The sequence below is a fragment of the Centropristis striata genome, chromosome 4 (genome assembly GCF_030273125.1).
Source record: "Centropristis striata isolate RG_2023a ecotype Rhode Island chromosome 4, C.striata_1.0, whole genome shotgun sequence".
NCBI lineage: Eukaryota > Metazoa > Chordata > Actinopteri > Perciformes > Serranidae > Centropristis > Centropristis striata.
Window position 1 is genome coordinate 5,355,793 of NC_081520.1, and position 19,218 is coordinate 5,375,010.

The 19,218-nt window shown below is 36.1% G+C and overlaps 1 protein-coding gene and 1 long non-coding RNA gene across 2 annotated transcripts; both read right to left on the minus strand.

The window, feature by feature from the left end:
- Positions 1–6,268: 6,268 nt before the first annotated feature.
- Positions 6,269–9,217, minus strand: LOC131970314 (uncharacterized). The gene is made up of 4 exons (XR_009394175.1): positions 9,096–9,217; positions 8,905–8,965; positions 7,274–7,422; positions 6,269–6,394 (listed from the first exon to the last, which is right to left on the minus strand). It is a non-coding gene; the product is annotated as an uncharacterized LOC131970314 (long non-coding RNA).
- Positions 9,218–9,384: 167 nt separating this feature from the next.
- LOC131969873 (ubiquitin carboxyl-terminal hydrolase 29-like) lies at positions 9,385–17,929 on the minus strand. Its single transcript, XM_059331098.1, has 7 exons — positions 17,127–17,929; positions 15,836–16,080; positions 14,082–14,213; positions 13,337–13,460; positions 11,252–11,403; positions 11,025–11,124; positions 9,385–9,465 (listed from the first exon to the last, which is right to left on the minus strand). The coding sequence occupies exons 1-7, from the start codon at positions 17,787–17,789 to the stop codon at positions 9,385–9,387; spliced, it is 1,497 nt and encodes a 498-aa protein (XP_059187081.1). The 5' UTR covers positions 17,790–17,929.
- Between the last annotated feature and the right edge of the window lie 1,289 nt (positions 17,930–19,218).

Here is a 19,218-nt window from a genome sequence, read left to right on the forward strand (position 1 = left end):
AATTCAATTTTGGGGCCCTCTATTTCTGCCAATAATATTGATTGTTGATCATTCACAGACCTACTATAACCTCATTGCGGCTCTGGCAGTGTTGTTTACATTATCATTTTGTCAGCCTGATATGTCTTATGTGGCCAAGTAAATAACATAAATAATACCAGTTGCAATAATAATACAAATAATACCAATGAATGAATGATGTCCAGGGTGTATGGTTTTTAATCTCAAAATGTAGCACATTGAACTAGAAGAGTGAGCTATAGGGTTGATTTACACATTGTTCCAAATGGTAAAACATTAAATAAAAAAAACTATAATATATATATTTAAGTAAAAGTGGCATCTGGTTTATTACTTTTGGCTTCAAAAAACTGCAACAGCAATGTGCAAAAATAAATTGTAGTGCAAGAACAACAATAAAGTGCAACAACAAATAAAATCACCTAGAAATATCTATATATCCATATATATCATATAACATCTTTACTTCTTGAATAAGTCAACCAGCTCCGCTTGACTTTTTCCCCATTGACTAACTGTCTATAGGTATAGTGATAATGGTAACTGTCTATAGGTATAGTGATAATGGTAACTGTCTATAGGTATAGTGATAATGGTAACTGTCTATATGTATAGTGATAATGATAACTGTCTATAGGTATAGTGATAATGGTAACTGTCTATAGGTATAGTGATAATGGTAACTGTCTATAGGTATAGTGACAATGGTAACTGTCTATAGGTATAGTGATAATGGTAACTGTCTATAGGTATAGTGATAATGGTAACTGTCTATAAGTATAGTGATAATGGTAACCGTCTATAGGTATAGTGATAATGGTAACCGTCTATAGGTATAGTGATAATGGTAACCGTCTATAGGTATAGTGACAGTGGTAACTGTCTATAGGTATAGTGACAGTGGTAACTGTCTATAGGTATAGTGACAATGGTAACTGTCTATCGGTATAGTGACAATGGTAACTGTCTATAGGTATAGTGATAATGGTAACTGTCTATAGGTATAGTGATAATGGTAACTGTCTATAGGTATAGTGATAATGGTAACTGTCTATAGGCATAGTGATAATGGTAACTGTCTATAGGTATAGTGACAATGGTAACCGTCTATAGGTATAGTGATAATGGTAACTGTCTATAGGTATAGTGATAATGGTAACTGTCTATAGGTATAGTGACAATGGTAACTGTCTATAGGTATAGTGATAATGGTAACTGTCTATAGGTATAGTGATAATGGTAACTGTCTATAGGTATAGTGATAATGGTAACTGTCTATAGGTATAGTGACAATGGTAACTGTCTATAGGTATAGTGACAATGGTAACTGTCTATAGGTATAGTGATAATGGTAACTGTCTATAGCAGGTGTCTCAAACTCAAATTACCTGGGGGCCGCTGGATGCAGTATCAAAATGACCAAAAAAAAAAGACAAAATGACCAAAAAGACACAAAATGATTAAAAAAAAGAGACAAATTATTTTAAAAAGAAACAAAATTATTTTAAAAAGACAAAAAATTACAAAAAAGACACAAAATTATTTAAAAAAGACACAAAATTGTTTAAAAAATAAACAAAATTATTTTAGAAAGACACAAAAATGACCAAAAAAAGAGACAAAATTACTACAAAAAAGACACCATTTTTTTTAAAAAAAACACAAAATTGTTTAAACAAGACAAAATTACCAAAAAAAGACAGAAAATTACCAAAAAAAAGTAATTAAAGGGACCTTCCACACACAACACGGTAAAGTGCCATTCATATAAAACTCACATTAAACTTTCACATCAAGGTGGGGGCCACAAAATATCTCCACGAGGGCTGCAATTGGCCCGCGGGCCGCAAGTTTGAGACCCATGAGGTTTGAAAAAGTCCCAGCGTCCAGCTCCATGCGCATGTCATTCAGTACAGGGTCAAAGTAAAGGCAGAATAAGTAAAGTGCCTTTTAAATCAGGGCCCAAAAGTCATATAGAAGTGCTGGAGGAGTGAGGCGCAGTATCTACTGTTTATAATGAGAAGTCTCCTTGGTATTGAGCTGAGCTTTCTTTTTTAGCGGCGATAAAGATTTTCTTAAAACAGTTCCTTGTAGCCTGTGAGAATCTGTGAAGAAAGCTCACAGAACAATGGATGGTTGTGGGGTCTTCACCATCCTATTTTCCACAGCGGTGAGTCAGTGGATCTGTTGATGTTGTGTCCAGATTTACAGAGAAAAAGCAGTTGGAGTGACTGTGGTGAACACTACGGAAATATAAGTTGAACTAGGGTGACCATATTTTGATTTCCAAAAAAGAGGACAATCGGCACGGCCTCGAGACACAAATTCAGACAGGCTTCTCGGAGGTTGATGAACATGCTTTATTATGCTTCAATGGTGCAAAATGAACTTCTGTAATAAAATAAAATGAAATCTGTAAAAACTTGTAACAAAATAATAGCTCTTGTAGACTCTTTTCAAATAAATTAATAAATAATATGAAATAATGTTCTAAATATGAACTCTTCTGTTAGAAAATCTAGCTTCAACAATATATCTCTTAATAACTGCAATAAGATAAATAATAGAAGAGTCTCACAAAGATACTAACTTAACAAACAAAAAGGATCTATACTTTTCATCTTTAGTTGTCTTTGAGCTTTGAGCTTTGAGATCTCCAGCATCTTTATTAGACACTGAGACATATGTGCCAGCATTGCACACGGTGCACTCCGCCTCCCACCTGTCCCGACCGGGACGGTACGTCGGAAATTTTTTTTGCAGTTCATCTGTGAAGCTGCACTTACGCTTCGGCATTTCCCGTGCAATGCTGCTCCGCTGTTCGATCTGCCCTCTGTCTGCTCTGCTCTCTGTCTCTCTCTCTCTGTGTGCGCGGCACTGACCCGCCCACAAGGCAGCCTCTTGGTAATTACGTCTCGCAAAATTGTGTGCAAAGCGCCGGTCAATTTACGTGCACGTGTACTGGTCCTATGAAAAACAGTGAACACCGAACATTTTCGTGAATTTATAAAACCCGGACGGACGCCCCGGACAGGACGTAAAAAGTGGACATGTCCGGGCAAAAGAGGACGCTTGGTCACCCTAACATATTTCATGCTCAAATGCATGTATAACAGTATAAATAGGAATACAAAAGGTTTGAAGTAAATAAAAAATAACCACTTACTGTGATTTCTTTTTTTCCCCCCAGTACAATAACAGCAGACCAACATTAATTGCAAGAAGTAATTTTGTGCATTTTTACACTGCACTTTTAAGATTTCATGCTCAAATGCATGTAGTTGTACTGAGGACCACTTCAAATGAGGGTGCCATATAAATATATGTATATATATATATATACTCTGCACATATTTCATTGAGACCCTTTATTGTTTCAATATTTGCTTGAAATACATTGATACATTATTAATTACATTTTCAGAGCCTTATAACTAAGAAATATGGTGTGATTAAATGGGTTAAAGTTAATAAATTAGAACATGCTGCAACATGCAACATAGCTGACGCAGCTGCTTCGAAGTGACATCTTTAATCGTTTTACAGTGCTAGTAGCTTCCCCAGGCCAAGGACAATTTAATACCTCACTGGTATTGCACTTATCGTATTAAAAGACTTACTACAGGTCATAAATGAGGTGCTAATGTGAATAAATTTAATATAGGCCTACTGCTAGCATGTGAGTTTCCTTCAATAAAGTCTCATGCTATATTTACTCAACATATTGATGCATGATCATTTGTTAGTTAGTTATATTTATTGTTATTTGAATCCGCAAAGCGAGTAGTAACTAAAGTTATCAGTTTCTTTCAAACATTGCTAAAACAACCTATTTTACTCACAAACGACATAAGTAGCAGGAAGCGTAGGCCTATTTCAGATTTAAACCATTAAGCTACAGTTTTAACCGTTTATCTGTTACTTTTAGCTAATCATTTTAACTGTTTATCCGTTACTTTAAGCGAATCAGTTCAGCTGTTTTTCCGTTACTTTTAGATAACATTTTCAATTGTAGTTTTAGCTAACCATTTCAACTGTTTATCTGATAGTTTTAGCTAACCATTTCAACTGTTTATCTGATAGTTTTAGCTAACCATTTCAACTGTTTATCTGATAGTTTTAGCTAACCATTTCAATTGTTTAGCTGATAGTTTTAGGTAACCATTTCAACTGTTTATCTGATAGTTTTAGCTAACCATTTCAATTGTTTAAGTGATAGTTTTAGCTAACCATTTCAACTGTTTATCTGATAGTTTTAGCTAACCATTTCAACTGTTTATCTGATAGTTTTAGCTAACCATTTCAACTGTTTATCAGTTACTTTTAGCTAATCAGTTCAACTGTTTATCCATTACTTTTAGCTAAATATTTGAAATGAGCTAACTTCTATTAATTAAATTATTAAAATCCATAGTTTTTTTTATCCATAGTTTTATTTTTCACAAATTTTTTTGGATGTTGTTTGAGAGAAAGAAAGAAAGAAAGAAAGAAAGAAAGAAAGAAAGAAAGAAAGAAAGAAAGAACAGTGGTGTTCCCATGAGCAGTTTTCAATGCAAATTTAGAGGATTTGCATGAAATTGGCTTGATGGAAACACATGTATTTTACAGACACCTTCTGTCCTTTAACCGTCACAGTGGACCAGGAAAAACTCCTCAAAAAACCCTTTAACGGGTGATAAAAAAAGAGGAGAAACCTCAGGGAGAGCAACAGAAGAGGGATCCCTCACAGGACGGACAGATGTGCAATGGATGTCGTTTTTGAAAGAAAGAAAGAAAGAAAGAAACTTTTTTTCCAGACTGTGCAGAGTACAACACCTTCTGTCCTTTGACCGTCACAGTGGACCAGGAAAAACTCCTCAAAAAACCCTTTAACGGGTGATAAAAACGAGGAGAAACCTCAGGGAGAGCACTAGAAGAGGGATCCCTCTACCAGAAAGAAAGAAAGGAAGAAAGGAAAGAAAGAAAGAAAGAAAGAAAGAAAGAAACAGAAGAAACAAAGAAACAAAGTAAAGAACAGTGGTGTTTCCATAAACGGTTTTCAATGCAAATTTAGAGGATTTGCATGAAAATTGCTTGATGAAAACACATGTATTTTACAGACACCCTCTGTCCTTTAACCCTCAGAACGGACAGATGTGCAATGGATGTTGTTTTTAAAGAATAGGAGATAGAGAGAAAGACAGACAGACAGACAGAAAGAAAGAAAGAAAGAAAGAAAGAAAGAAAGAAAGAAAGAAAGAAATGTTTTTTTCCAGGCTGTGCAGAGTACAACACCTTCTGTCCTTTGACCGTCACAGTGGACCAGGAAAAACTCCTCAAAAAACCCTTTAACGGGTGGTAAAAACCAGGAGAAACCTCAGGGAGAGCAACAGAAGAGGGATCCATCACAGGACGGACAGATGTGCAATGGATGTCGTTTTTGAAAGAAAGAAAGAAAGAAAGAAACTTTTTTTCCAGACTGTGCAGAGTACAACACCTTCTGTCCTTTGACCGTCACAGTGGACCAGGAAAAACTCCTCAAAAAACCCTTTAACGGGTGATAAAAATGAGGAGAAACCTCAGGGAGAGCACTAGAAGAGGGATCCCTCTACCAGAAAGAAAGAAAGGAAGAAAGGAAAGAAAGAAAGAAACAGAAGAAAGAAAGAAACAAACAAACAAACAAAGAAAAGAACAGTGGTGTTTCCATAAACGGTTTTCAATGCAAATTTAGAGGATTTGCATGAAAATTGCTTGATGGAAACACATGTATTTTACAGACACCCTCTGTCCTTTAACCCTCAGAACGGACAGATGTGCAATGGATGTCGTTTTTAAAGAATAGGACATAGAGAGAAAGACAGACAGACAGACAGACAGACAGACAGAAAGACAGAAAGAAAGAAAGAAAGAAAGAAATGTTTTTTTCCAGACTGTGCAGACAGACACCTTCTGTCCTTTGACCGTCACAGTGGACCAGGAAAAACTCCTCAAAAAACCCTTTAACGGGTGGTAAAAACCAGGAGAAACCTCAGGGAGAGCAACAGATCAATACAGAAAAATACGTAGAGAGAATGTGAGAGGGGAGATGGGGGGAGAGAGAGAGAACAATAAAATAAAAGCATTAAATTACATGACAAAACAACAATAGCTTAAAAAACAATACTTACCTCAAGAGAGAGACAGAGAAGAACAAACACATAAATATACACATATAAAAATAAATAAATATATATATATATAAATATATATATATATGTATATATATATATATATATATACATAAAACTATATACCAATAAACAAATAAATATATAAAATAGAAAAAAAATATACAAATAAAATATACAAAACACTGTTTGAATTTTGGTCCTCCAACGATGATTCTTTTCTACTGCTGAGAAGACAAAAAAACACACATTTCATTAATACCATGTTGCTCATTTATCTCCTCTGTGGTCGTGAATGTGTGTGTGTGTGTGTGTGTGTGTGTGTGTGTGTGTGTTAGGGTTGTCACGATACTAAAATTTTCAACTTGATACCGATACTCAGGAAAATATTCGATACTCGATTACATTTCCGATACCACCAGGATAAAAACAAAGACCCCAAAATTATTAACAAGAAAAATGCAACATGTAAAAATGAACAGAACCACAGGTTAAATATTTATAATAAAAAACAGTTGTGCAAAAAGAAACTGCAACTATGATAACAAGCTTCAGGTCTGAGGTAGTGCAATAAATAAATAAATACAATAAACAATAACAATTAGAACAATATTTTGAGGTTGTATGCTGTACACAATATTAGGAAAGCTTGATAAGTCGACTTTTCTCTGCTTCAGTCAGAAAATAACACTTTTCAGTCACCAACATTAATATAAACTTATTAACTCTTAATGCTTATGTATACTGACACTGTGTCAATTAACGTAATATGGGCATACTACGTGCCTGATTTACTCATTTATTTATTTATTTATTTACGTTGTTTATAATCATTAACGTAACGTCAGCCTTTAACTGCTAGCTGCGGCTAATGGCTAATAACAACACGGCTAACATTAATGCTACGATAACATCAGTAATAGGTCAGTTTGAAACGAAAGTTTGGGTGGTATCGATACTTTTGAAAATGAGTATCGTATCCGGATACAACGTTTTAGTATCGATACTTTTTTGAGTGCCGATTACTTTTGACAACCCTAGTGTGTGTGTCTATCCGCTTCTTCAAAAAGGCACATATTTCAGTCAGAGAAGAGCTGTTGCCTTACCTGCTTCACGTAGAACAGCAGGTAGGCTGTTTGTCGGCGATTGTGGCAGACAGACGCGCCGGTCGTCTCACTGACGTGTTTGTCGTTGTAAGTTAGCCATCGGTCTTTATTATCTCCCGGTCTGTAGGCTCCGTCACAAATATAATGTCCTGAGAGAAGAGGAGGGGACACGTTTTTATACAGCTGAAGGGGAAGTCGATTTGTAAATGATAAAATTTGACTAATTTTCAACATGTAGTCTAGAGCAGCTGTTCTCAACCTTGGGGTCGGGACCCCAATTGGGGTCGCGAGATGATTTCTGGGGATCGCCAAATCATTTTGGAAGTCAGTGTGTGTTAATGTGTTTTATTCTTTTTGGTAACTTAATGTCTTTTTTTGGTCATTTTGTGTCTTTTTTTGATCATTTTGTGTCTTTTTTTTGTCATTTTGTGTCTTTTTTGATCATTTTGTAGTCAATTTGTGTCTATTTTGGTCATTCTGTGTCTTTTTTGATCATTTTGTAGTCAATTTGTGTCTATTTTGGTCATTTTGTTTCTTTTTTGGTCATTTTGTGTCTTTTTAGGTCATTTTGTGTCTTTTTTGATCATTTTGTAGTCAATTTGTGTCTATTTTGGTCATTTTGTTTCTTTTTTGGTCATTTTGTTTCTTTTTTTGGTCATTTTGTGTCTTTTTTTATCATTTTGTGGTCAATTTTTGTCTTTTTTGGTCATTTTGTTTCTTTTTTGTATGATCTGAACAATGTGTGTGAGATTGTGTTCAGTGAGCGGGGGTCACAGACAACATGCATGTTAAATTGGGGGTCGCGACTCAAAAAGGTTGAGAACTACTGGTCTAGACGGATTTCAGAAAAAAGGCCTCCTATAAGAAGTGAGGAGCATTTATGGATACAAGTCAGGAACTGGCCTATCTTACATATCTCAAGGGTGCTGAGTCCCAAAAAATTGGAAATTTTGAGTTTTTGACCTTCTAATTTCTATCAAATGGCCACCAAATTGCCCATCTTGCACAGTCGTTGGACCATTTCCCCTCAGTTTTTTTGTAAGTAGGCAATCAAAGATGAGGAAATTAAGTTTCTGGATCTATAGTCTAGGGTCAGAGCAAGAATATAGTGGAGGCTCAGTGTCTTTTTTATGTATTTACATATATATATATATATATATATATATATATATATATGCAAAATACCAACTGGAACATTTAAAAGTGATTGATTGAATATTTATGTCGGCCTTAGAAAATGACACAAATAATGCTTAGTTTCACCTTAAAAGTTGGTATTTTGCATATATATAAATATACATAAAAAAGACACTGAGCCTCCACTATATCCTTGCTCTGACCCTAGACTATAGATCCAGAAACTTAATTTCCTCATCTTTGATTGCCTACTTACAAAAAAACTTGGGGGAAATGGTCCAGCGACTGAGCAAGATGGGCAATTTGGCGGCCATTTCGATATGCAAATGAGAGTCAAAAACTCTAAATTTCGCATGGGAACCATTTTTTTGGATTCAGCACCCTTGAAATAAGTAAAGTAGGCCGGTTCCTGACTTGTACCCATAAATGCTCCTCACTTTCACTTTTTGGACAATTCCATCTAGACTAATGTGTGTTTGCAACCAAACACTTACCAGAGTTAGCTGTGGATCCTAAATGGCTGACGATGCTCACCAGAGAGTAGCGAGTTGTTGTCTAGAGAAAAAACAAACAGATACCAACAATTAGCTACACATGCAGACACTTTGACTACAGGGACTGGACATTTTAAAGGATGATTTCTCCCTGTTTTTTCTAAAAAAAAAACACTTCTCAGTAGTCTTACCTGTTCGGCAACGCTAGATTCTGGATTCACCACCAGCTCTCTTGATAAAACAACCGGGCTCTGCACCTTCACCAGGTCGTAGGTTTTGGTGAAGCTGAATCTCTTCAGCTGCAGGATCAGTACACTGTTGACAAAGGGAGAGGAGGAGATGGAGGAAAAGGGGTCAGATCACACACTGATAGATGAAGACAAAAGACAGTGAAACTGCTTTGCCTGTTGTGTATTCATTTGAAGATGTTTTAAAATTATATATAATAATATATAAGATGTCTATGGTGGACGGTATTACTCACTTTGGCAGGGTCAAGAAGGACGGCCGCTGGGTTGACCTCTCTGAACCACACTCACACCGATACTCCAACTGGTTCAACTGCAGGGGGACATAACAAATTTAAAATGTTATATTTGCAACCTTTGTTCACATTTGCAACATTTAGAATTCTTTATTGAGCATGATAGTGTTTTGAAAGGAAAAAAAAAAATTCAATATCACATTTTATGTGACACAAAATGACCAAAAAAAGACACAAAATGACTAAAAAAAAGACACAAAGACACAACATTACTAAAAAAAGACACAAAATGACCAAAAAAAACCCCACAGAAGACACAGCATTACTAAAAAAAGACACAAAATGACTAAATAAAAAGACACAAAATGACCAAAAAACCCCACAGAAGACACAGCATTGCTAAAAAAAGACACAAAATGACTAAAAAAACCCACAGAAGACACAACATTACTAAAAAAAGACACAAAATGACCAAAAAAACCCACAGAAGACACAACATTACTAAAAAAAGACACAAATTACAAAAAAAAGACACAAAATGACTAAAAAAAGACACAAAATGACCCAAAAACCCCACATAGGACACAACATTACTAAAAAAAGACACAAAATGACTAAAAAAAGACACAAAATTACCAAAAAAAACCCCACAGAAGACACAGAATTACTAAAAAAAGACACAAAATGACTAAAAAAAGACACAAAATGTCCAAAAAACCCCACAGAAGACACAGCATTACTAAAAAAAGACACAAAATGACTAAAAAAAGACACAAAATCACCCAAAAACCCCACATAGGACACAACATTACTAAAAAAAGACACAAAATGACTAAAAAAAGACACAAAATGACCAAAAAAACCCCACAGAAGACACAGCATTACTAAAAAAAGATACAAAATGACTAAAAAAAGACACAAAATGACCCAAAAACTCCACATAGGACACAACATTACTAAAAAAATACATAAAATGACTAAAAAAAGACACAAAATGACCAAAAAAACCCCACAGAAGACACAGAATTACTAAAAAAAGACACAAAATGACTGAAAAAAGACACAAAATGACTAAAAAAAGACACAAAATGACCAAAAAAACCCACAGAAGACACAGCATTACTAAAAAAAGACACAAAATGACTAAAAAAAGACACAAAATGACCCAAAAACCCCACATAGGACACAACATTACTAAAAAAAGACACAAAATGACCAAAAAACCCCACAGAAGACACAGCATTACTAAAAAAAGATACAAAATGACTAAAAAAAGACACAAAATGACTAAAAAAAGACACAAAATGACCAAAAAAAACCCACAGAAGACACAGCATTACTAAAAAAAGACACAAATTGATTAAAAAAAGACACAAAATGACTATAAAAAGACACAAAATGACCAAAAAAATACACAAAATAACTAAAAAAAAGACACAATAAAAGACACAAAATGACCAAAATTGTCACGCTAAACACACAAGACACGAATAAAATCGAGTCCCACTAGAATAAAAACCAGAGTTGGATGACAGGATCAAACACGATCACAAGATCACATTTAAGTGATCGGTCACTTTAAATCTGAGTAAATGAGCAGATGATGGATGGATCACTGAATGGGTGTCTTGCTTACTTTAAGGTAGTCCTTTAGACACTGGTTTACTGAGCCGCCATGCACCAGGTCTAGGGACAGGTTGATATAATCCTCCTCCCTCATCGATTGTTTACCGCATCTATAGAATAAAGAGACAATTTAAATGAAAATATGGCACAGATTATACACTTTCGAACATTTTCGAAAACCTTTCCTTGAAGAAGAAAAAATGCACTGTGAATATAAGTGTGGCTGTGTATTCATACCCTTTGCAGGTCCTGGTGCTCAACATCTGGAAGCTGATGTGAGCATCAACAGGGCAGGTGTATTTGAAGCCCATGTTCATTGCTGATTCCTGCAGGTCAAAGTTCAGAGACTTCATCTGATTCAACAAGGAGCTGAGGAACTCATGGGCATCCTGCACAGAAACAAAGACAAACTATTAAAGATGGAAGATGGACATTTTAAAAGTGTAGAAGTTGTTCAATAAAGATAACTGTGGTGCTGTGCTGTAAACAAGGTTCATACACCTTTTCAGTGGTCAAATTCAAGCACTTTGCTAGGACTTTCAAGGTCCATTTTCAAGCTTTTCCAGGACTTTACAACGGTTGTAAGTTGCATGTTTTAGATGAGTATTTACATGCTAAAAGGGGTAATTTCCCTCAACCATACCGACAGCGATGGTAGTACACTTTTAACAACCAAAAGTACTTCTATTCTGAAATTTTGAGTTTTTGACCTTCTAATTTGTATCAAATGCCACCAAATTGCCCATCTTGCACAGTCGTTGGACCATTTCCCCTTATTTTTTTTGTAAGTAGGCAATCAAGATGAGGAAATTAAGTTTCTGGATCTATAGTCTAGGGTCAGAGCAAGAATATAGTGGAGGCTCAGTGTCTTTTTTATGTATTTATATATATATATATATGCAAAATACCAACTGGAACATTTAAAAGTGATTGATTGAATATTTATGTCGGCCTTAGAAAATGACACAAATAATGCTTAATTTCACCTTAAAAGTTGGTATTTTGCATATATATAAATATACATAAAAAAGACACTGAGCCTCCACTATATCCTTGCTCTGACCCTAGACTATAGATCCAGAAACTTAATTTCCTCATCTTTGATTGCCTACTTACAAAAAAACTTCGGGGAAATGGTCCAACGACTGAGCAAGATGGGCAATTTGGCGGCCATTTTGATATGCAAATGAGAGTCAAAAACTCTAAATTCGCATGGGAACCATTTTTTTTGATTCAGCACCCTTGAAATAAGTAAAGTAGGCATGTATGTGGGTATGTTGTAAGTTGCATGTTTTAGATGAGTATTTACATGCTAAAAGGGGTAATTTCCCTCAACCATACCGACAGCGATGGTATTACACTTTTAACAACCAAAAGTACAGTTTGCTAATCTCAATATTCAATTAAGTATTTTTTTCATTGAACATGTTCTTCATCTATACAAATTCTACAAAGAAATATGAATTCAGTGCTTTTACTTTTTTATTACATACAGCCAGAATGTGTAAAAAAAAACCATACAGACCCGGGGGAGGGGGGTCATATTTTGAGAAAAAAAGTTTACAAGATTAAGGTGTCAAATCTATGAGAAAAAATGTTCACATTCATGAGATTTAAAGTGTTGAATCTGCGAGAAAAAAGTTGTTTTTTTCCCCACTTTTGTCTCATAAATCTGCAACTTTTTTTGAGCAGATTTGCTACTTTAAATCTCTTAAATTTTTACTCAGGCTGTTTCTAAGTAATATTTATTTAATAGAACAACTTATATTTTTATGAGAATACACAAGTAAATTGCAGATTCACTGATGTCCCTCAATTACATTTTACTTTGAAATATCAACTAATTAAGCCAATTAACTCGTTTAGTGAATATTACTTGGAACAAATGATTCAATTTACAGACAAAACTGAGGACACATAATAACAAACAATCACAAAGTAATGCACTACATGAGAAACTGATATTTAACCCTTTATCGGGCGAAGAACTATATTTGGTAACTTCAATGGATATCTAAATGAGGTCCCCATGTCTCTGTGTTTGGTCGTAGAACCATATGGATTTGTACGAGGAGAACTTGACTATGACGGCATATTAAGGCCAAGTATGAATAAAAATAAAAATACAAACCGCGCAAATTTACTAGATGAAAGTGCCAAATCTACAGATTGCAAGAGAAATACAGTAAGAATAAGCATTTTCAAGCACTTTATCCAAAATCCAAGCACTTTTCAAACCTTGAAAATACAACATTAAATTAAAATTTAAGTATTTTTAAGGATTTCATGTATGAACCCTGTGTAAAAAAAAAGGGTACTTACTTTCTGCTGATGGTCCTTAAACTCTGAGTTAAACTCAGCGACAGCGTCTTTAAAAGCAGCCAGGACACTTCTTGCCTCTCTCTTGTTGCTGTTAAAGTGGCTGTGTCCCACATCTACAAACCGTCTGAAAAAACAAAAACAAAAGATATACTTCATTAGTTATTGTCACATAATGATGCAACCTGGTCTCACAGAAATCCGTGAAATAGCCACGGATTTCGCTTAACTCAAAATCCGTGGAATAGCCACGGAATCGCTCAAATTTCCGTGAAACTGACACGGATTTCGCTACAATGCAAGTTAATGACAGCCATATCCCGTGGCTATTGGTTTGTTCCAAGTCACGTGACTTTTAAGGTCCCAGCAGTCAGAACAAAAAACATGGCGGACAGTTCTCTAATTTTTAGTGAAAAATCGATATTTTGACTTAGTTTCTGCATAAAAATGGATTTTGATCACATTTGTAGCGAGAAATATATGTTTTATTTTCTAAATATTCACTCAGTGAATGTACATAATCACTTTGTATGTTGGAATAGCCACGGGATATGACTGTCATTAACTTGCATTGTAGCGAAATCCGTGTCAGTTTCACGGAAATTTGAGCAAATCCGTGGCTATTCCACGGATTTTGAGTTAAGCGAAATCCGTGGCTATTTCACGGATTTCTGTGAGATCATGTTGAATGATGACCTGCAAAGCTAGAAACCAAACTAAAGAGTGAGTGTGTGAGGAGGTGCTGTACCTGAGGACTTTAGATCCGGGGTGAGACATCCACACCTTCTTCTGCTTGTTGATGTCATGAACAAAAGGTCTCAGCGTCAGGAGGCCTTGCAGGGTGGAGTTCATGTAGCAGGTCTGCGCCAGGTTGGGGAACCTTTAACACAAGATCAAAGTCAGACTGGAGCTCAACATAACCTAACCCTAACTTAACCCATCATCTTCTAGAGCAGCTATTCTCAACCTTGGGGTCGGGACCCCAATTGGGGTCGCGAGATGATTTCTGGGGGTCGCCAAATCATTTTGGAAGTCAGCTCTGTCTCCACTGTGTTAGAGTGTTAATGTGTTTTAGTCTTTTTGGTCACTTAATGTCTTTTTTTTGGTAATTTTGTGTGTTTTTTGGTCAATTTGTGTGTTTTTTGGTCCTTTTGTGTATTTTTTAGATCATTTTGTGGTCAATTTGTGTCTTTTTTTGGTCATTTTGTTTCCTTTCTTTGGTCATTTTGTGTGTTTTTTAAGTCATTTTGTGTCTGTTTTTAGTCATTTTGTGTCGTTTCTTGGTGATTTTGTTTCTTTTTTGGGTAATTTTGTGTCTTTTTTGGTCATTTTGTGTCTTTTTGGTGATTTTGTTTCTTTTTTGGGTAATTTTGTGTCTTTTTTTGGTAATTTTGTGTCTTTTTTTGGTAATTTTGTGTCTTTTTTTGGTAATTTTGTGTCTTTTTGGTCATTTTGTTTCCTTTTTTTGGTCATTTTGCTTCTTTTTTGGGTGATCTGAACTGTGCGTGTGAGATTATGTTCAGTGAGCGGTGGTCGCAGACAACATGCATGTTAAATTGGGGGTCGCGACTCAAAAAGGTTGAGAACTACTGTTCTAGAGTAACAAGAAACACAGTGGAGGGAAACTGCAGAATTCAACTCCGTAGAACCACTTTTGGACAGTCAGCTCTCTCACAAAAAAATGACAGCAATGGTTTAAGTTACCAGTTTTCACCTACATATGTAACAATATCCTCTACTAATCCCAGTTTGTTAATAATAATAATAATAATAATAATAATACATTTTATTTGTAATGCACTTTACATTACAGGAAATCTCAAAGTGCTACAGGTTAAAATCATAACAGTCTAATTATAAAAAGGATAAAAAAAAGAAAAAAAAAACAGCTAAAAACAGAAAACATACATACATAATCTAAAAACCATCTAGATGGGAGGAACCAAAGGTTTTGCAAAAAAGGAATGTTTTTAGTCCTTTTTTAAAAGTGTCTATGGATTGTGGTGCCCTCAGTACATCAGTCAGGTTATCAAAATAAGTCAGAAAAGGCATCCAGACCTTATTAAACTTGTCCTTATTACCTCTCAGGGTGAATTTAATCTTTTCCAATTTAAGGTGAAACATAATGTCCCTGATCCATCTGGCATGGGATGGGAGTTTGGAGCTCTTTCAATTTAACAGTATTTGGCGACGGGCAAAAATAAACTTTTTGAAATTAGCTACTTTTTTTACATTTCTGTTTCCAGTCACAGACACATTTTGGAGAAGTCACTTCCTGTCAAAGTCACATGACCACCACACCAGGGTGTTGAGTATGTGTCACTTAAGGATTTAATGAGTTAATGTGAAGCATAAAGCTGAATATGGGAGATTCTAGAAGATTTTTTTTAGTCTTTGATACACCGGTGTCACCATAGGTTCTTATGGGTTAAACTAAAATAACTTTATCTGAACAAAATATGAGAATTCAGTCTTGTGTGAGTCTCTTTGTACTGTTCTTACCCGAGGCAGACCAGCTCCTCTCTGGGTATGACGTCTGTGCTGGCTGAGGTTTTTTCCTGCAACAAATTATTTTGCCGACTGAACACTTTTCTATATATATCGGCGTTGAGAGTTTCGACATCTATACTCCCACCCTGACCTATTGGGTTGGGTTTTTTACTGTGAATGGCAAATGGCTGGGCCTCAATGCAATCTGTGTCCATCTCTACTGTCTCAGATGGAGGTTCTGTTTCCACCTTCTGTTTCTGTTGGTTGTCAGAACAAAAAGAAAAGTTTAACACAACAAATAAGAGCACATAATACACAGCATGCAGAATAAATATGTTACATGATCGCATTACTATGGATCCCACTGCACTGCCCTACAAAGCAAAAAGGCAGTAACTGCACAGAGATGGTGTTACACTTTTAGGAGGAACGGTCTTCATTTCAGATAGGCTACTCATTATTTTTTACATTGAACATGTGATTATCTATAGTCTATAGATGGATATAGTCAGATTGCAAGAGAAATACAGTAAGAATTTCAAGCATTTACAAGCACTTTATCCAAAATGCAAGCACTTTTTAAACCTTGAAAATACAACATTTAAATTCAAGCATTTTCAAGGATTTCAAGCACCCGTACCAACCCTGTGTATAATGCTGGATGTAAATTTGCGCCCTGACCAATCCTAGAGTCACAGGTCGTGTCTTGTCAACCTGGTCTCACAGGAATCCGTGAAATAGCCACGGATTTGCTTAACTCAAAATCCGTGGAATAGCCACGGAATCAGTCAAATTTCTGTGAAACTGACACGGATTTCGCTACAATGCAAGTTAATGACAGTCATATCCCGTGGCTATTCCAACATACAAAATGATTATGTACATTCACTGAGTGAATATTTAGAAAATAAAACATATATTTCTCGCTAGAAATGTGATCAAAATCCATTTTTAAGCAGAAACTAAGTCAAAATATTGATTTTTTTCACTAAAAATGAGAGAACTGTCCGCCATGTTTTTAGTTCTGACCGCCGGGACCTTGAAAGTCACGTGACTTAGAACAAACCAATAGGAACAAATATCCATGGAATAGCCACGGGATATGACTGTCATTAACTTGCATTGTAGCAAAATCCGTGTCAGTTTCACGGAAATTTGAGTGATTCCGTGGCTATTCCACGGATTTTGAGTCAAGCAAATCCGTGGCTATTCTACGGATTTCTTGGAGACCAGGTTTGTCTTGTTGTTAATTGCAGCGGGATCCATAATAACAGTTTGATAAGCAACATTTGGTGGTACATACCTTACGGCGAGGCACCAGCCAGCGAAGCCAACTGGAAGCCTTCTCGACAGCTTCACCGTGATCAGGCTCAATGGTGGTGTTGACACTGGTAGCTTCTTCATCTTCAGGGGTGGGTGGAGCCTCCTGAACACCAGCTCCTTCCTCAGACTCCTTGTTGATGCTGTTGATAAAAGACAAGGACATATACTTATCTTCTGGGGCAGAAGACAACAACTCTGTGTCTTCTGGTACGTCTTTATCCTCAGTTGAGACCAGAATGTCAGCGGTGGATGAAGCCTTCTCCACAGCTTCACCATCTTCAGACTGGATGCTGGGGTTAGCACTAGCTGCTTCTTCATCTCCAGGGACACCAGCTCCTTCCTCGGACTCCTCGTCAGCGTTGATGCTGCTGATAAAAGAAAAAAAACACATAGAAGAAGACAACAACTCCATGTCTTCTGGTACGTCTTTATCCTCAGTTGAGACCAGAATGTCAGGGCTGGATGAAGCCTTCTCCACAGCTTCACCATCTTCAGACTGGATGCTGGGGTTAGCACTAGCTGCTTCTTCATCTCCAGGGGTGGGTGAAGCCTCCTGAACACCAGCTCCTTCCTCGGACTCCTCGTCAGCGTTGATGCTGCTGATAAAAGAAAAAAAACACATAGAAGAAGACAACAACTCCATGTCTTCTGAGAGATCTTTGTCCTCAGTTGCAGCTGAGGCTGAAGTTTCAGGGGCGGATGAAACCTCCTGGACACCATCTTCATGCTGAGACTCCTCGCTGGTGTTGATACTGCTGATAAAAGGGAAGAAAGATGGTTATTCTACTGCATGGTCCACTCACAGTTATGAAGACAATGAAGGTGAACATGAAAGAAATTATAATAGTTTTGGATTTTTCATCAGTTTTAGTTTTGATTTTGTTGTCAATTTTTGTTTTCAAATTCAGTTAGTTTTAATTAGTTTTTAGAGTGAGTTTGCTAGTTTTAATTCGTTTTTATTTTTTGGAAATTACTTAGTTTTAGTTGAGTTTTTATTAGTTTTAGTTTTTTGTAATGGGGTATCAACCAAACAGGTTTACGTATGAAAAAACAAGAGGAACACCAAAGACATTTCCACTATAATTTTAGTTAGTTTTAGTTTAGTTTTTATCAGTTTTAGTTTTAGTTTTAGTTTTTTTGTAATGGGGTATTTGTTGGGTGCCAGATTCAATAAGGTCACAATAAATGTTTCCTTTATTTCCTTTGTCTGATCCATCTCAGCCCCGATAAGTTTATTAAGTCATAAAACCAGATAGATGAAATAGATTTCATATCAACCAAAAAGGTTTACGTATGAAAAAAGTTGACAAAGACGAAAACGAAGGACATTTTCACTATAATTTAAGTTAGTTTTAGTTAGTTTTGTAACCACAAAATACAGTTTTCAGTTAGTTATCTAGTTATCTCTCTAGTTTTCGTTATTTCGTTAGTTTTCATTAACTATTATAACGAGCCGGTCGTATACACGCGAGATAACGCGATAATCCTGACCATACGGGAGACCGCGAGATCCCGCGGTAAAATCTAAACTCTATTTATACAGTCTATGGATAAACTGTGTGTATAAAGTAAACAACAACAACAACAACCAACAGCTTACTTTGCTTCTCTGACGTGAAAGATCTGTTGATCTGACCATCTATCCTTATAAAAACAATATGTTATGTCGTAAATGATTGTATGATGTTCCACTTCAACAATCAGTCTCTTCTGAGACCCTTTGATTGATTGATTGATTGATTGATTGATTGATTGATTGATTGCTGATCTGGTGCCCCGGTCATAACATAATGTTGATGTGAAGTAGTTTTAGGCTGCATGAACTGTGTATTGTGTTTTATTTTGAAAGGGGGCGGAAGTGTTTTACGCTGATTCTGAGTCGGACTTCCTGTCTGGTGCGATCTGCTCTGTTGAGATTTACGCGGTTTGGCGGAGAAATAGAAGTCCTACCTAATGCTTGCGTAGAGACGCTGATGTGACGTTGCTGTAACGTTACGCAGCGCGCCCGGTGGAAATGCTCTCATTGATTAGAGTGTTACCTATTTGCAACGGCGAACGCGTCGCTGACGTGA

What these genes read in the sequence shown, in the direction of transcription:
- LOC131969873 (XM_059331098.1), bottom strand. Translation starts at nt 17,789, where the DNA reads ATGGAGTTGTTGTCTTCTTCTATGTGTTTTTTTTCTTTTATCAGCAGC. An exon ending in GGCTGGTGCCTCGCCGTAAG is followed by an intron (nt 16,081 to 17,126) that starts GTATGTACCACC and finishes GACAACCAACAG; the next exon opens with AAACAGAAGGTGGAAACAGA. An exon ending in AGCACCAGGACCTGCAAAGG is followed by an intron (nt 11,125 to 11,251) that starts GTATGAATACAC and finishes TTTATTCTATAG; the next exon opens with ATGCGGTAAACAATCGATGA.